Genomic DNA, 17,142 nt, shown 5'->3' with positions numbered 1-17,142 from the left:
ACCAATCTGGGCTGGTTAGTCCCTTTTTTGTCCACAAAGAACACCGGACTGCCCCCCACCGCCTTTGATTCCCTTATGAACCCCCTCTTCAGGTTCTTGTCAATAAACTCCCGCAGCTCCTTCATCTCCCTGTCCGACATGGCATACAGTTTATGTCAGCATCGCCCTAGAGCCAGTGTACCAACTGGACTCATGCACCTCAACCCCGACTGGGCTAGGCGAGCTGGGAAGCACCGCCAGAGACCTCCTTCTCACAGGAACAGGTCACAGTGCTGTGGACTCACAGCTCAGAGCTGAGAGCACCGGATTCACTGTCTCAATAATACAGTCGTTGCGCAGCAGAGTTTTGCAGAGTCTTGCAGAGTATAAACCACTTGGAGAGCAGCTCTGTAGAATATCTTCCTTTTATTCTGTAACTACAACTATGATACAAAACTATATACAGAGCTGAATATTCTAAGCATAAATCAATGCTACACTGAGAGTCTGCAGCTGCACTTAGCAGCAATCTTATCTCTAGAATCTCTAACACTCTCACTTTCTCCGATACACTGACTGACTGTCTCTCACTCACACACACACAATGATATGTTGCTGGGCAGAATAAGTAGATAGGCAGGACACGCCTCCTCCTCTCTGGAGAGTCAGCAGAGACCATCAGGAGATCATCAGGAGATTCTTGGGTATGGGAGGGGTGAAATCTCCTCAGTTTACCCACCGGCAGCTGCGCCCCAGGGAGCAAGTTGATTTGGCGGTCAAAGGGCCTATGTGGGGGTAGTCTATCTGCCTCCTTCTCGCTGAAGACCTCCTGCTGGTCAGCATATTGTGGTGGCACCTCCCCTTTCGGCTCCACAGCTATCCCAGCCACCCTGGCCACGGTCATCCTTGGGGTTTCTCCCCCTAGACAGTGTTCCAAGCAGTAAGCGGACCCAAAGGTGACCATTCTCTGATGCCATGCCACCACTGGATCATGTTGTGCTAGCCAGCTCATCCCTAATATTATTGGGGGCCCTGCCAGTGAGGCTACGTGAAAGGCGATGGTCTCTGTGTGCCTGGAGACCCTCATTCTCATTGGTGGGGTCTGGTGCGTCACTTCCCCTCCCAGAAGCTCCCTGCCATCAATGGTGGTTACTTGCAAGGGGAAATCCAGGGGCAGCAGGTGGAGCTGGTGCTCTAGTGCGAAGTCCTTGCTGAAGAAATTGCAGGAACTGCCTGAATCCAACAGCCCTTTCACCTTGACTGGGTGCCCATTTGGGAGTTCTAGCACCACTTCTATGGCTATAGCCGCCCTGGGGGGTCTGGTTTGGGCACTCCTATTGGTTGCTTGCCTGGCTGCTGTGCCCGCTGAGTGGCAGCCAAGCTTTGGCATTTCCCTGCTTCTTTACCATTTCCTCCTCACCCCCTGCAGCTCCCACCATCCCTTGCCAGGCCTTTCTTTGCGGGCAGACCCTGGCAAAATGTCCTGGCCGCTGGCAGAGAAAACACTTCTTGGTGGTTTTCCCATCCTTTCCCTCTCTCTTGCGACCTTCACTGGAGTTTGAAATCTGCGCGCGCACCCCATCTATTTCCATGGGCTCCGCCGGTGGGGAAGGCTGCCTTGGTATTTCAGGAATGCGGTAGTCATGGTAACGTTGCTCTCTCCCTTCCCGCTTCTCCTGGGCCCGCGCTTCCTGCCTTACACCAATCGCAAGCACAGCCTTGGTCAGCTGATCCATTGACTGCGGGCGGGGTATGCGGGAAAGCTCGTCCTTCACCGTTGGGGACAACCCCTCCTCGAACAGCATTTGGATAGGTTCCGAGTCCAAATCCCACCCGAGGCGGTGGACTAACATGGCAAAGCGTGACCAGTAGTCTCTAACTGACTGGTGCCCCTGTTTACAACCCATCAGTTCCCGCCGAGTCACACTTTGCTGTACATCACTGGAATACATCGCATCCATTGCCTGGAAGAATTTCCTCAGGTCTTTCAAGGCGGCATTCTGTGTTGCCATTAGGGGCCTGATCCAATCTCTGGCCCCATCCTGCAGATGTCCAACAATATAGGCAACCCTCTCCCCATCGTCTGCAAAATCATTCTGTTGCAGTTCCAAAGCGTACTCTATTTCCGTTCGGAATGCACTGTAGTCCTGGGGTTTCCCTCCAAACTTGTGTACCAGTCCCGGTACCTTCCTTGCTACGGGGGTGGGTCTGACCTGAGCATCCTGAGACCGCCTTTCGTCCAGCCGCGCCGTCAGAAGAGCCACATGCTGTTCCAAATCTCGGTTCCTCTCCACCAGATTTTGCCCTCCAGCTGCTCCCTCCGTGGCGCCAGCTTCTCCGGTTTTGCTCATGATGTTGCCTGCCTGTCGCTGTGCACGAGCGACATCAGGGACTGACGGATTGCTGTAATGTGTATGGGTTGCACGTGCGTAAATTGCCGCCTCTCCAGGCTTTGTTGCCTTGCTAAACCTTTCAGTCTGGCCAGCCCTTCACTTCGTGGCTGCCTCAGTCGCTAGCAGAATCCGTCAGTGGGTGTTTCTTAAATCTTTTCCAACATAAAAGTTGTTTGACACCCAGTCTCCTCCTACTCTCTCTGTGCGTAAGTCTTCTGCACAGGGTGGGCGTGGGTAGCGGAGGACCCGTGCTCTCCCCACTGGTGTCCGGTGAAGAGTCCTGGAGCCCTCTCGCCGATTCCCCCATCAGCCCCTCTATCTCCCTGGTGTTGCGCTGATTTGCTTCCCCATCTGCGGAGCTGCCTCTCTCCCTGCTGGGCCCTTCTCCAGCATCATTTGAGAGCCTTCCCTCCGCTTCTAGCTCCGATGTCAGTTCCCTGACACCATGCTTTGCGCATTAGTGTACAGACATTGAAGTCCATTAATCATTCCCCCGTGTCTCTTATTTAAGGATTTTTTCCTCCCACCACTAGGTCTGCGTGCTGTTTGCTCCATTTGGTCTATGACATTTGGATGATCATCTTCATCAATTGATAGACTCCTACCTTCAGGAGCACTGTCTCCCTCCCCCACATTAGTCAGTTTAAAGCCCTCCTGATGAGGTTTCTGAGATTTTTGGCAAAAACATTCCTCCCAACCGTTGTGAGGTGCAGCCCATCGCTTGCCAGAAGTCCATCTTCAAGAAACTGCAGTCCATGCTCTAAGAATCCAAACTGTTCCTGTTTACACCCATTTGCGAAGCCAGCTATTCACTTCCACTATTTTTCCCTCTCTCCCTGGGCCACGTCGTTCAACTGGGAGGACAGATGAGATGACAGTTTGTGCATTTAATTGCTTCAGTTTCCTGCCCAGAGCCTCGTAGTCTCTTTTGATCTTCTGGAGGCTATTGCTTGCAGTGTCATTGGTTCCCACATGAACCAAGAGGAAGGGGTATTTGTCAGTGGGTTTTATGATTCCTTGCAGTCGTTCAGTTACATCTTGGATCTTAGCCCGGGGGAGGCAGCACACCTCCCGAGACATCTTGTCAGGCCCACAGATCACTGCTTCTGTTCCCCTCAGTAGGGAATCCCCTATCACCACTACACGCCTCCTCTTAGGTTTGGTCGGGGTTCTTCCATGAGCTGTCCGTTCCAAGGTCGCCTGCACATTCCCTGAGGACTGACTTTGCTGCTCGTCTTCATATACCTGATCGACTGTAATGAGGAGAGATCCTCAGATGGAATCTGTTCTTCGTCTTCCATGCTAGGGGAGAGGACTTCAAAGCGATTGTGTATTTCTAATTTCATTTCTAAATTTTCAAAACCCAACATAAACCTGGAGCCAGTGTTACCTCATTTCTTATATATATATTTCAAGTTTTGCCTATTCCCATCCCTCTTCTTCAGCTAAAGAGATAGCAAAACAAACTCAATGCATATGTGTCAGGAGGCAAAAAATCTAGGATAAGAAACAAAACTCTTTACAGACATGGGATGGGAATGCCTAACTTAATGTTAAACTGTGCTGCTTTTCAAATCAAATCCTTGATCCCATTGCTCAGCAGAAGAACACAGGACCCTTGGGTCCAACTTGACAATGTCCCTTTGACACCTTCAATGAGAGGCTGCCCCTTCTTACCTTTGTCCTTGAAGGAAGTAAGAAAAATAGGCAAACCATTTACTAGATCAGTACTGATGGTGTGGAGAACATGGAACAAAACAGTGGCCCTTCACCAGTGGTCCCATTCCTGGATCATCCAGCTTTTAGATACACAAATAAATATCAGCTGTTCAAGGATTGGGAAGACATAGGCATTTACATAATCCGTTACCTGCTTCCTGGAGGGAAAGCAATTTCCCAAGAGGAACTGCAAGGCAAATTAAAAGACACTCATACTACCTGGTTTCAGGTAGCTCAGACTCATTCTTTTGCACTTCGTTTGGAGTGCAGGGCAGAGGGCCTACAGACACATCCTTTGTTTGAATCCTTATGCAGCAGGCCAGCATATGCCCTGAAAGGTGCCGCTTCCCAAATATACAGCAATCTGTATATCAGGAAGTGCAGGTGGGGGTACTAGAAGCCTTCAGTTGTGTAGGAATTAGATTTAGGCCACCCAACTGAAAGGTAATGGGTATCTGGACCACTCCCCGTTCAAAACCATCTCCGCTCGCTAACAAGAGGCCTCCCTCAAGGGAGGCAAAATGTAATCCCTCCCCTTCCCCTTTACGTTGGAAGGGCTGTGGAAAGCTTGGTTCATTTATTCATGTTTGGTGGGAATGCCCTTATGTTAAAAACTTTTGGAAGAGAGTATTCCATTATATCCGCAATTACAGGGCAACCCCTTTCTCCAAATCCTGCCTTAGCCCTACTATCTTTGGAAATAGATTTAGGCTCCACCCTGTGCCACAGTGAACTAGTAGGCTTCTTACTGACCGCAGCACAATTAGTGATAGCTCAGCAATGGAAGAACCAGGCTGAAATACCCCTGAACATAGGGGGAAATAATATCTGGGATACAGCAATGTCTGAGAGTCTCACTCAACCAGGCTTCCTTGGGCCCTCCAGATGTTTTTGACATACAACTCCCATGATCCCTAGCTAGCAGTACCAATGGTCAGGGATGATGGGAATTGTAGTCTCAAAACATCTAGAGTGCCGAGGTTGAGGAAGCCTGCACTAGACACAGGAGGGCAATTGAAGGCATAACGTATAGAGAAATGTTATACCCCTTTCTTTAGCTATGTTAATGGCCAAAATCAAGACCTCCTTATGCAGTACCAATTGCTCAATATTCTCAGTGGAGAGGTTACATGAAGTAATGTGTTTGAATGTTGAATGTGTAAATGTAGGTCTAGAGACAATGGATAACATACACGATTAGCTATACTGCTGGGTAAGTGTTTAATGGTCATTGTATTTGTTTAAAAACCAATAAAAATGTTTTTAAAAATGTCTGCAAGTGTTTAAAAGTGAGAGATCTTAATTTGTGATGTTTGGGGCAGCAGATATGGCAAGGGTGCTAATAATTGTTAAGTGAGAAGTTTGGGTGTCATTCAGAAAGTTCTGCGCCAACATGCTCAATAAGATGCTCACATCCCCCGAGGCATATGATTTGCTCCTGTTCTGTGTTCTGATTTTCTTCTTCAGCTCAGTGCAGCTGAATAACTCCCATCATGTGCTCTTAGAAGTACATTAATTCCAGTATTCTTGGAATTAATAGGTTAAGCTCAGCACCTAAAATGTGTGGGCATGTCCTGAGAGTCAGCGGGGAGCAAAGGGAAATACCTCTTCTGGTTTAGGACTAGTTTTCTTGGGAGAGGGGAATCATAGAATCATAGAATCATAGAGTTGGAAGAGACCACAAGGGCCGTCGAGTCCAACCCCCTGCCAAGCAGGAAACACCATCAGAGCACTCCTGACATATGGTTGTCAAGCCTCTGCTTAAAGACCTCCAAAGAAGGAGACTCCACCACTCTCCTCATGTCTCATGTTTTAATCACTGCTAACTGTACCCATGTCAATTGTTTACATACTTTTAATTATACTGAGTAGGGCTGGAAAGGTTAGATGGAGTACAAAGCAGGGAGTTGCATCATCACTGAAGTGGCAGCTTTATTTATTAAGAGTTAAGATTACCCAGACAACCATGCAGATGAATGTTAATGCCTGCATGAATAGAGGGTCTCACCTGCCCCCTCCCAAAAAAAGAATTTTAAAAACATTCATGTAAGAGCCAGATTAGATATACATGCCAAGTGGTAAAGTGGTAATAATGCTTTTTTCTAGAAAGTTCTATTTCAGCTGGAAGATTTTTTTGGGGGGGGTTGCCTGCTTGAATTCTCTTTGCATATAACTACGTAATCTCTCTCTCTCTCTCTGTCTCTCTCTCTCTCACACACACACACACGTAGCCTTTTCTCTGATGTACTATATTTCTGTGTGCAGGGATTTATTTTACTTAAAGGTAAAGGACCCCTGACAGTTAAGTCCAGTCACAGAGAACTCTGGGGTTGCGGTGCTCATCTCACTTTACTGGCCGAGGGAGCTGCCGCTTGTCCGGAGACAGTTTTTCTGGATCATGTGGCCAGCATGACTAAGTCGCTTCTGGCGAAACCAGAGTAGTGCACAGAAACGCCATTTACCTTCCCGCCAGAGTGGTACCTATTTATCTACTTGCACTTTGACGTGCTTTCGGACTGCTAGGTGGGCAGGAGCTGGGACCGAGCAACGGGAGCTCACCCTGTTTCGGGGATTCAAACTGGCGACCTTCCGATCGGCAAGCCCTAGGCTCAGTCTCTCTCTCTCTCTCTCTCTCTCTCTCTCTCTCTCTCTCTCTCTCTCTCTCCAACATCTTCAAGTGTTTGGGATACTTGTGAGGATAAGACCATAAGGGACAAAAACTGCTTCATTCGACTGCTTCATTGATGGTTCAGGAGCTGTGATCCCTTGTTGCTATGCCATCGCCTGCTCAGCACCACATGGGCTTAAAGGATAGGTCAGACTCCAGGTCACTCCACTTCAATCCTTGGCTGAGCCAGCCTGCCAATAAGAGTGTTTGTAATCTTCAAGTGTGGTGCAGGAAGTATTAATGAAGAACACGTGTTTCTCCTTGAAACCGGATTCACTCCACTGATGGTGGTTCACATGTTACTAACTGGACTCATTATGAACTCATGACCGAGAGGTAGAAGGGTTTATATCCCTTTATCAATACCTTTAGCAGAGTTTTAACATAGCATGTTTAAAAGCAGCTTTAGTCTGCAGCTTGTGGTGATAGGGTCTTCCTTCTTCCTGCAAACTATGACAACACATAAACATATCCACTTCTACTTTTATTATGAACCGAAGCATGCATGAGTCCATACTGTATCCCCTTCTACTATTCGCTTGACCTTAGCCCAAGTTTGCAGTTTTTGTTTATTTATTACAGCACAGCACAAGGCACATCAGGGATGGCGGTGTAGAGCAGTGTTTCCTAGAGCAGGGGTCCCAGGATGTTCCAGGGGGGCCACAGGTAAAAATTCCATAAATGGCCACAGCACGAGGCAAGGGGACCGCAGAGGGAAGCGAAGAAGAAATTTTTTTCTTCTTTTTTTAAAATCCTGATTGATTGGCCAATCAATCCTGATTTCTTTCCGGTGGGAGAGGGTGATTGCTGAGGCTCCCCTTTCGACCAGTAGAGCCTGCAATCCAGAACCCCCAGGTCAGGTAAGTGCAGTGGTGGGGTGGCAATGGGTAGGGCTGGGTGAGCCAGAGCTGCTTGTTGCTGCCGCCAGTGCTAGGCCTGACTCTGCAAGGCATGGGGTGCAATCCATGCAAGCAGATCAGGGCCTTCGGATGTTGCCAAGGAGCGCAGGGCCCATCGGCAGCGTCGGCCCGGCTCTTCAAGGTGCGGGCTGGAGTCTAGCTGAGTGGGGTCGTCTGGTGCTGCTGGCTTGCATCTACTGTAGCAAATAATGAAGTGTCTACTCAGAAGAAAGCCGCACTGAGTTCAGTGGGCCTTATGGGAGTAAGGTTAAGGGTGGGGCTATAGTATTTTTTCTAGGCAACCAGGACTCCTCCAGATAGCAATATCTTTTTTGCCCCAAGTCAGTGAGGACCACTAGCTTTTTAATTCCCCCCTCCCCATATATACAGAACTCCCTGTGCACCTTTTGGACTGTATCTGTAGCTTTCCCACTCTGTGTCAAATAGCTGGGGTCACATAAGTGTTATTTACTTTTTATAATATATGGAAGATGGATCTCCCTCATGAGGTTCTGGACTCTCCTTCCTTGGAGGTTTCTAAGCAGAGGTTGGGTGGCCATCTGTCAGGGATGCTTTAGCTGAGTTTCCTATGCTGGAGGGGTTTGCACTAGAAAGATGACCCTTGGGGTCCCTTCCAGCTCTATGATTCTATGTTTTCCTGCTTCAACAATATTTCATTATGTTCCTATCATTTTATGTAACTGTATTTTTATAAATTAATATATATATATACATAAAACAGGTTCTATTTACAAACAAAACATTTAAATAGCTACCTTTCTACCCGTAGGATGGGGAGGCATGGATGTAGCCAGAATTTTTTTTTGGGGGGGGGCAGAACCTAAGATTTGTATTAATTTGTATTGATTTTTACATATTTGGGGGGACAGCTGCCCTCACCCCCCTTTGGCTATGCCCAAGGAAACTAGGTCGGAAGGGAGCCATGGTTGGGAAAAGGTTGGGAAACACTGGTGTAAAGAGCCTAGTTGCTTCCTCAACAGCTCCTGGATTCTGACTGTGTTCCAGAAACAACCACACTCACTTACCTACAGGATAGGTACCCACCTGCAGTTGGGAATGGCCCAGCCTGTTTAGTGCTTTTGCCACAGCTTGATCTGCTGAAATCATTTCACTGCAGGAAAAAAATGTCTGCAGATCAAGGCACTCCTAAAAGCACAAGAAAAGGGCTCCCAGCCTTGTTGCCATCTTGCTCATTTTATCTTCCACATCATTATGACTGAAAAAGTATAAATATGTAAATAAAATTTTTCCTATACATACTGAGTTGGACAGGACACTGGTATTGTATCAGTAATACAGTTTTTACGTTATAAAGTTATAATGACTTTTTCTTTCTTTTTCTTTTTAGGCACACTTTCTCCGTTATTTTCAGTTCTTCTCTGGATAGCAGTAGGCATATGTACATTGCTGCTTTTCTTCTTCCCTGTTGGTATTCGTCCATTTCTGGTGTCTGTAATGCTCAGGTCCATATACACTATTGGCCTTGGGCCTACATTGATCCTTCTTGGTGCTGCTAACGTACGTACTTCAACAACAACAACAATTTATTATTTACACCCCGCCCATCTGGCTGGGTTTCCCCAGCCACTCTGGGCAACTCCCCACAGAATATTAAAAATATGATAAAGCATTAAAAACTTCCCTAAACAGGGTTGCCTTCAAATGTCTTCTAAAAGTCAGATAGTTGTTTATTTTCTTGACATCTGATGGGAGAGTGTTCCACAGGGCGGGTGCCACTATTGAGAAGGCCCTCTGCCTGGTTCTCTGTAACTTCACTTTTCGCAGTGAGGGAACCACCAGAAGGCCCTCGGTGCTGGACCTCAGTGTCCAGGCCGAACAATGGGGTGGAGATGCTCCTTCAGGTATCCTGGGCCGAGGCCGTTTAGGGCTTTAAAGGTCAGCACCAAACACTTTGAATTCTGCTCAGAAACGTACTGGGAGCCAATGTTGGTCTTTCACTACCGGTGTTATATAGTCTCGGCGGCTGCTCCCAGTCACCAGTCTAGCTGCCACATTTGGATTAGTTGAAGTTTCCAGGTCACCTTCAAAGGTAGTAGTCCAAGCAGGAGATAACTAGAGCATGCACCACTCTGGCAAGACAGTCTGCAGGCAGATCGGATCTCAGTCTGCATACCAGATGAAGCTGGTAAAGAGCTGCTCTGGACACAGAATTGACCTGCGCCTCCATGGACAGCTGCAAGTCCAAAAGAACTTCCAGGCTGTGCACCTGGTCCTTCAGGGGCACAGTTGCCCCATTCAGGACTAGGGAGTCCTCCACACCTGCCCGCCTCCTGTCCCCCCAAAACAGCACTTCTGCTTGTCAGGATTCAACATCAATCTGTTAGCCACCATCCAACCTCCAACCGCCTCCAGGCACTCACAGAGGACTTTCACCGCCTTCACTGGTTCTGATTTGAAAGAGAGGTAGAGCTGGGTATCATCCGCATGAACACTAATGAACATCCGGCCCAAACCCCCTGATGATTTCTCCCAGCGGCTGCATGTAGATAACAAGAAGCATCAGAGAGCATCAGAGAGAGGATGGAACCCTGAGGCACCCCACAAGTGAGAGCCCACAGGTCCAAACACTCATCCCCCAAGACTACTTTCTGGACACGGCTCAGGAGGAAGTAGCAGAACCACTGTATAACAGTGCCCCAGCCCCTCTAGACAATCCAGAAAGATGTCGTGGTCAATGGTGTCAAAGGCCGCTGAAAACTCCAGCAGAACTAGGAAACAGCTTTCACCTTTGTCCCTGGTCCGTCAGAGTTCATTGACCAGTGCAACCAAGCCAGTGTCAGTCCCATGATGAAGCCTGAATCCTGATTGGAAGGCATCCAAATGGCCCGCATCCTCTAGACGTGCCTGTAGTTGTTCAGCAACCACCTGCTTAATCACCTTGCCCAAGAATGGAAGATTTGAGACTGGGCAATAGTTGGCCATATTGGCTGGGTCCAAAGATGTTTTTTTAAGAAGCGGTTTAATAACTGCCTCTTTCAGCGTGGCTGGGAAGGCTCGCTCACAGAGGGAAGCATTCACCACCCTCAGAGCCCATCGCCCAGTCCTTCCTGGCTTGCTTTTATGAGCTAGGATGGGCAAGGATCAAGGAGACAGGTGGTCGGTTTCACTTGTCCAAGCAACCTGTCCACATCCTCGGAGGTAACTGACCCCGTGCAACTTGAATGGACAGGACTCTAGCACTTTCACGCCCGGGCCCTGCTCCTATGGTAGAGTCCACCTCTTTCCAAATCTGAGCAACTTTATCTGCAAAAAAACTGCAAAATCATTGCAGGAGATCTTGGGGTCCATACCATGTCTATGACACAGGTGGTTCTGTTACATTGTGAACCACATGAAGGAGTCTCCTGCTGCTGTTTTCTGCAGATGCAATAGAGGCAGTGAAGAAGGTCCTCTTCGCTGTCATTATCGCCACTTGGTAGGCTCGACATTGAGCTCTAACCCGTGTCTGGTCAGATTCAGAATGAGTTTTCCAATAATCACTTTATCTATAAAGTTGGCTGTTTGTCTCTTTTCCATTCATCTTGGGCCATTAAAAAACTAAGGTAGTAGGGTATACAAATAATCTGTTCAATTTCAAGCCTCAACTCAAAGAAAAGGGAAGGGTGAACACATTTGGGCTGCAAGCACATTCCTAGGCCTACTTTGCCCATTTCATTATGGAGTTTAAAACCCTGAAATTAAACTGTGCTATGCTTTTCTTTCCATTGGCTCATTTGAGATCTGTAGAACCACCAAACTGGGCATGGGGATCCTTTGCTGAAACAGAAACAGCTCTAACTGCCAGTGTAGTAGCTTCCATGATGCAATGCTTCTTCTGGTCAAAAGCTGCTTGACTGGTGGGGTGGAGCCCCATCACTAATGTCCCAGTGGCTGTATCACTGCTACTTACTGGGAAGCAAAGGAGCCAGGGAGGTCAGCGCAGTGCAGGCACACTTGTGGAGTCAATCCAGTGCTTTTGCTGGTGTGCCCTCACCATGCCAACTTCACCACTTCACCTCTCTCTGTCCTGGTAAACAGCAGCAACATAACTACCAGGAAGCTAGCATTACAGCTTCACCCCACCAGTTCAAGGTTTTTTTGTGGGCAGTTGGAGATAATATGTGGTGTTGGGGGGGAAATGTGAACGGTTGATAATGTGGAGTTGGAAAAACTTGGGAGGACAAATGGTCACGCTAAGCGTATGTGATTATTAAGCACTTAAATGCAGGGACAGCATGTACACAAATTATAGAAAAGTGGAATGCATTCAGTTTCCATACTTAAACCAAACTTCAATTTGGCCAGAACCTCCAGTTCTTCATCTCCATCTCTGAGCAGTAATGCTTTGTCACCTCCTTGTAAATACCCTTAAAATAGTTCTCTTTTTGTACCTGTTAGTTAATAAACTAAGGCAGATTAATAAATGAATCATCAGTAGATAAGAACTATTGACTCTTATAGCCTTAAAAAAACCCACACAAATTAGTGTGGGGTGTCTGATAGGGAATTTGTGCAGTTGGAAAATCCGCTTAATAAAACCTCTGTGTTATGCATGCTCCACCAGTGTGCGCAGTGGTAACCCCCATGTAAAACGAAGATTGACTCTATATAAAGAGGGGAGATAATATGGTAATAATATGGTTAATATTGTACTCTAAATGTTTTCCTGGTGTGATATTCTAAAGAGATATGGTTCAGATTATTGAAGCATAGCAATTTTTGTCCACTCCCCCAGCTTTGTAACAAGATTGTATTTTTGGTGAGCTTTGTTGGGAATCGAGGCACATTTACTCGTGGATACAGAGCAGTCATCATGGATATGGCCTTCCTCTACCACGTTGCCTATGTCCTTGTCTGCATGCTGGGACTCTGTGTGCATGAATTCTTTTACAGCTTCCTGGTGAGTATATCTCTGGAGTGTGGCTGTTTTGCCAAAATGAAAAATACAACTCATTTGATTCATGTTAGATCTCAATCCTGGTGTTCTGACACTATTTGTATGACGCTTGTGTTTGTCCACATATGTTGGTCATTAGTCACACCCATATTGCATTTTTAGATGTACAATTCAATCATCTTAGGTTGATTGACACCATGAAGGATGTGTTTCTTATTGGTTTGTGTGGGTAAAAAATATGTACATATTTTAATACCATTGATTAATAGCAATAGTAGTGATGCAAGTTTAAAGAACATCATTCTTTAAACTGACGTTCCCTCTTCCTTCTTTAAACAAGAACTTAAAACCATGTTCTGCTTATTTTTATTATTCACCTCTGTTTGCAGAATGTACTTTTTTGTGGAATACAACACATTCATTGAAGGCATCTCTGCAGATGCTTGGAAATGAAGTCATAATATTAGATCATATCACTTTTATCATTAAGGAAGGTGAGGCTGCCATCTCAGGCAGCAGATCTAGAGCATTGTTCATGGTGACAGAGGAGGAGATGGACAGATCTGATGCATGAGCATCAGTTCCATGCTCATGAAACAGGAAACCTTTAGCTGCATGGTAACAGATTTGCCTACTAGGCAAGTAGGCAAAGTGCCATTGAAATGAAAGGGTACTAAGCCCGTGTGTAGTAATATGTATTTGAATTGGATTTGGGCAGAGTACCTCACAAAGTATTTGTGAAGATAAAATGGAGGGGCGGTAAGTGTGTATGTCACTTTGAGTTCCTTGGATAATAGAATCATAGAACAGGGACTCTGAGGATCATATATTCAAACCCCCTGCAATTTTGGAGAATATATAGCTGTCCCATATGGGGATTGAACCTGCAACGTTGGTGTTATCAGCCAACTGAGCTATCCAGTGCACAGATGGGATATAAATTTAATAATAAATAAACATACAATATTAGTGAATGCCATTTGGGTTTTCTACCTGAGTAGCCAAAATGTTTTGAGCCAGCCTTATGTCTTTATCCCTTACTGTAGAGGTTTTCAACCTTTTGGAGTCCATGGCTCACTTGACCAACCACATTCTTTCTGCAGCTCACCTGTGGAATACAGGGAAATCCCTACTTACTTGGGAGTTCCATCCCAGGCCACTGCGCCCATCACCAGGACACCTCCCCTTCCTTCCTTGGCTTTGAAGGTTGCTGAGGAGCTCCATTTTGCTGTGTTATAACCCTCATAGGGTCTGAACACATTTGTTCCTGCTCGCAGTTGACCCAGCCCATACATCCCTGGTGCATCCATCAGTGCTGAAGCAACATTGGCAGCTTTTTAAAGCTTTTGCCATGGTCTAGTTTGCTGCATAAGAGTAGGTAGTTACATGAGGCAGTCAATGAGACTGGTGGAGCTGCAGCATTTTTAAGCTGCTGCTTCTGTTACCATGCAGCTAAAGGCTTCCTGTTTCACTTTGACTATCTTCATTTTAAGTATTGATGATTCACCCATAATACTGGATTTGTTAATAATCATAGTTATTGCATTACTAGTTATTACATGATTAAAGCACCTGTACTCGGGTAGAGTTCTTTTAAAATATTTTTTCTAAGGTGTTCATATGGTGTGTCTATCCAGTCCCATTTTTTTCTTCCACTTTTTAAACTTGTGCGCCTAGGACCTCTTTGTGATGGATTGCAATGATATTCTCCATACTGTTTTGTTGTCCCATTATAACAGAGAGCCATACAGAAGGTGGTTACTTGCTGGTTTAAGTATTTCTGTCCAACTGCTTCCAATATTCAAGAGAGCTAAGAACAAGCAGTCATCCGCATAAAACAACAACAAAAAAAAACTATACAAAATAATCCTACAGGTGTTAAGATTGCTTTAATATCATTAACATAAAGCAATTTGTATGCCATGGAAAAATCTTGATGCTTTAGGATTAGTTATGTGAATTGACAGAAAGTGGTGTCTTGGGCCAGCTCTGGACAATGCCCGCTGAAATCATTGTGCTGCTTATTCCTCTAATGCAGTGGTTTTTAAGTTCATGCAAAGCACTGAGCTATCTGTTAGTCCCCTGCATTACTCAGTCAGAAATGAGAGTGCATCCTACAACACACTCAGCAGACACGTGGCTGCACATAGGCAGGGAGGATAGATCTTGGTGGGCAACCTGCCTTTCACAGAAGCTTGTCCTGCATTACTGATTTTCTCATTGAGAAATCTGTAAGTTTTTAATTGATCCTGGGATCCCCCAGATCAGAGTTTGAAAATGTCTGCACTATTGCATTACTTGAGTTCAGGTGGCAATCACTATAAGGGGCTCTGCTGATCACTTTTCTGTTTTATGTTGTGTCCCCCCTCCCCCCCCCCCCAGTTATTTGACTTGGTGTACAGAGAGGAGACTTTACTGAATGTAATTAAAAGTGTTACACGGAATGGACGCTCCATTATTTTGACAGCAGTATTGGCGCTCATCCTTGTGTATCTCTTCTCCATTGTTGGGTTCTTGTTCTTGAAAGATGACTTCATCATGGAGGTGGAAAGAACACCTATCACAGGTATTGCTCCTACTAGCAAAACTTGTTTCCACTGTAGTGTATTATTAATTCCAGATAGGATCCATCTCCATTCCAGTGAGAACAGAATGTTAGATAGATAATGGAGTCTTATTTGGGTAGTATCATTTTGTGAACTTTGCTCCTTCAAATCCTTTCTTTTCAGCACAGATTCATCATTTGTGATGCATAAGGCAAAATAGGTGTTTGATCAAATAAAGCTGATATATACGTCGTTTACTCACTTTAGAAATGTTAAATTAGTGTTTTACTCAACTCCATACATATTTATAAATGAGAATCAAACAATGTTTTCATCTTTGAAACTCTTTAAATATTCTGGATTTAAAAAGATGAAGCCTCAGCTCAGTGTCTGCCTTGTCATTCTTTGTGAATACTTTAATGATTTTTAAAAATTGATGTTATTTTCATATCTGACAGTTGTTTCTAGCTTTGAATATATTTCATCCTAACTAGATGGAGTTCTGTTTGATGTCAGTTCTGTAATTTAGGCAGAAGCAACAGTAAAATGCCTGTGATATATTGTAAATGTGAAACCCTGATCTCTTCATTACTGCCAGTGCTTTAGTCTTCTTCCTCAACAGTCTTCTTTCATTGTTTCTTCTGACACTAAGTGAGAGATTTGGTGACTTGTGGGTTTTATCATGGCCAGAACACACAATTATTTGGGAGTTCAAATGTTATTTACATAATTGTTGTTAAGTAAAACAAAGGTAGAGAGATATCTCAAGCTGTCTCGTACAAATTAATAAAGCAACAAAAGACTTTTATCCACAGATTTTGCAATGTATTTAAATTTAGGTCCTTGATCAAGTGAGTATATCTGAAACCGAAATTTGGTTCCAAAATGTGAAATTGTCAGCCTATTTCTGTCTTAATTTTTAATGTGTCTGCTGATACCCTGTACATATATTTTTGCAACAAATCATTCCATTGCCAACATTTTGTTCTTTGTTCTCTCAGAAAGTGGCACTGTTCCTACCACAAGATTAACAGCAATGATGGATACATGTTCAAAGGAGAACTGTAGTACTACAATACCAGCATTAAAATTAGGTTGGTAGAATGCTCACAAAACATTTTCTGTTTTTCCCTGAGCAAGTATCTGCTGCTTAGTTAGACCAAAATGAGATTATATGCAGAACACATAGTTGCCCCTAAAAGCAGCCACCATGTGTATCCTCCTCTCCTCTGCCCTGTCTCTGCATAATGTCCAGAAAAAGAAAAAAAAGGTATTACATAATCACAAGGAGAGTTTCTCTGTCAGTGCATCATTTCATTAGCTTGAAGGGATGGGGGAAATTCTCAACACAATGATGTTATGTCAGGCATTTTATTCTACCACTCATTACTGAAAGTGGAGGTGTTTGTCTGCCAGTTTGGCAGCAACCACATGTTCTCTACATTTGTCTAGTTCTGCCATTAGTCAAAAGTTTAGTGGAGTCCTGTATCATGTACATACATGTGTTCCATCCACAGATGAAGAACCAGATGAGGATGGGATTGAGAGGACATGTGACACTCTGCTAATGTGTATTGTGACAGTTCTGAACCAGGGCCTGAGAAATGGTGGTGGAGTGGGTGATGTGCTCCGAAAGCCTTCTAAAGATGTAAGCATTTTGTATGATGTAGCTTCATGCTCAAGCATGCTAGATAGATAGACAGACAGATGCCTTTCGATTTTATTTGGAGTGTTTTAAAGGGAGTGCCTTGATCCCATTCCTTGCTTTGGCTGGATAATACCCATATTCACTTAATAGATTTTCATGTCACCAAGCTAATTCGTCAGTGTAAACCAAACCAGATGCAACAGAACAACCATGGGTAGTTGTGGGGTGGGGTTTATTTTTTAATGTGGAAATATCATACATATTTCCTGCTGCATCAACATAAAATGAACAGGATGTAATTGCTTGGCCTGAATGGATGCTCTGAAAACACAGATGATCCAAAGTAAATGTTTCTCAGCTGGGTGCAAACTG

The 17,142-nt window shown here is 45.1% G+C and overlaps 1 protein-coding gene across 7 annotated transcripts in view; it reads left to right on the top strand.

Annotated features, from left to right (window-relative positions):
* The window catches only part of ITPR2 (inositol 1,4,5-trisphosphate receptor type 2), a 390,831-nt gene that overhangs the window by 352,696 nt on the left and 20,993 nt on the right, over nucleotides 1–17,142 (top strand). For all 7 annotated transcript variants that reach the window (XM_081210608.1, XM_081210607.1, XM_081210606.1 and 4 more), the window contains 5 exons: nucleotides 9,028–9,197; nucleotides 12,415–12,579; nucleotides 14,959–15,142; nucleotides 16,124–16,216; nucleotides 16,640–16,770. In XM_081210608.1, coding sequence (XP_081066734.1) covers nucleotides 9,028–9,197; nucleotides 12,415–12,579; nucleotides 14,959–15,142; nucleotides 16,124–16,216; nucleotides 16,640–16,770 — 743 coding nt within the window. The remainder of the gene's footprint in view (nucleotides 1–9,027; nucleotides 9,198–12,414; nucleotides 12,580–14,958; nucleotides 15,143–16,123; nucleotides 16,217–16,639; nucleotides 16,771–17,142) is intronic.

The sequence above is a fragment of the Podarcis bocagei genome (genome assembly GCF_964188305.1).
Source record: "Podarcis bocagei genome assembly, chromosome: 10".
Classification (NCBI taxonomy): Eukaryota; Metazoa; Chordata; class Lepidosauria; order Squamata; family Lacertidae; genus Podarcis; species Podarcis bocagei.
This window is presented reverse-complemented; position numbering and strand designations above follow the sequence as displayed.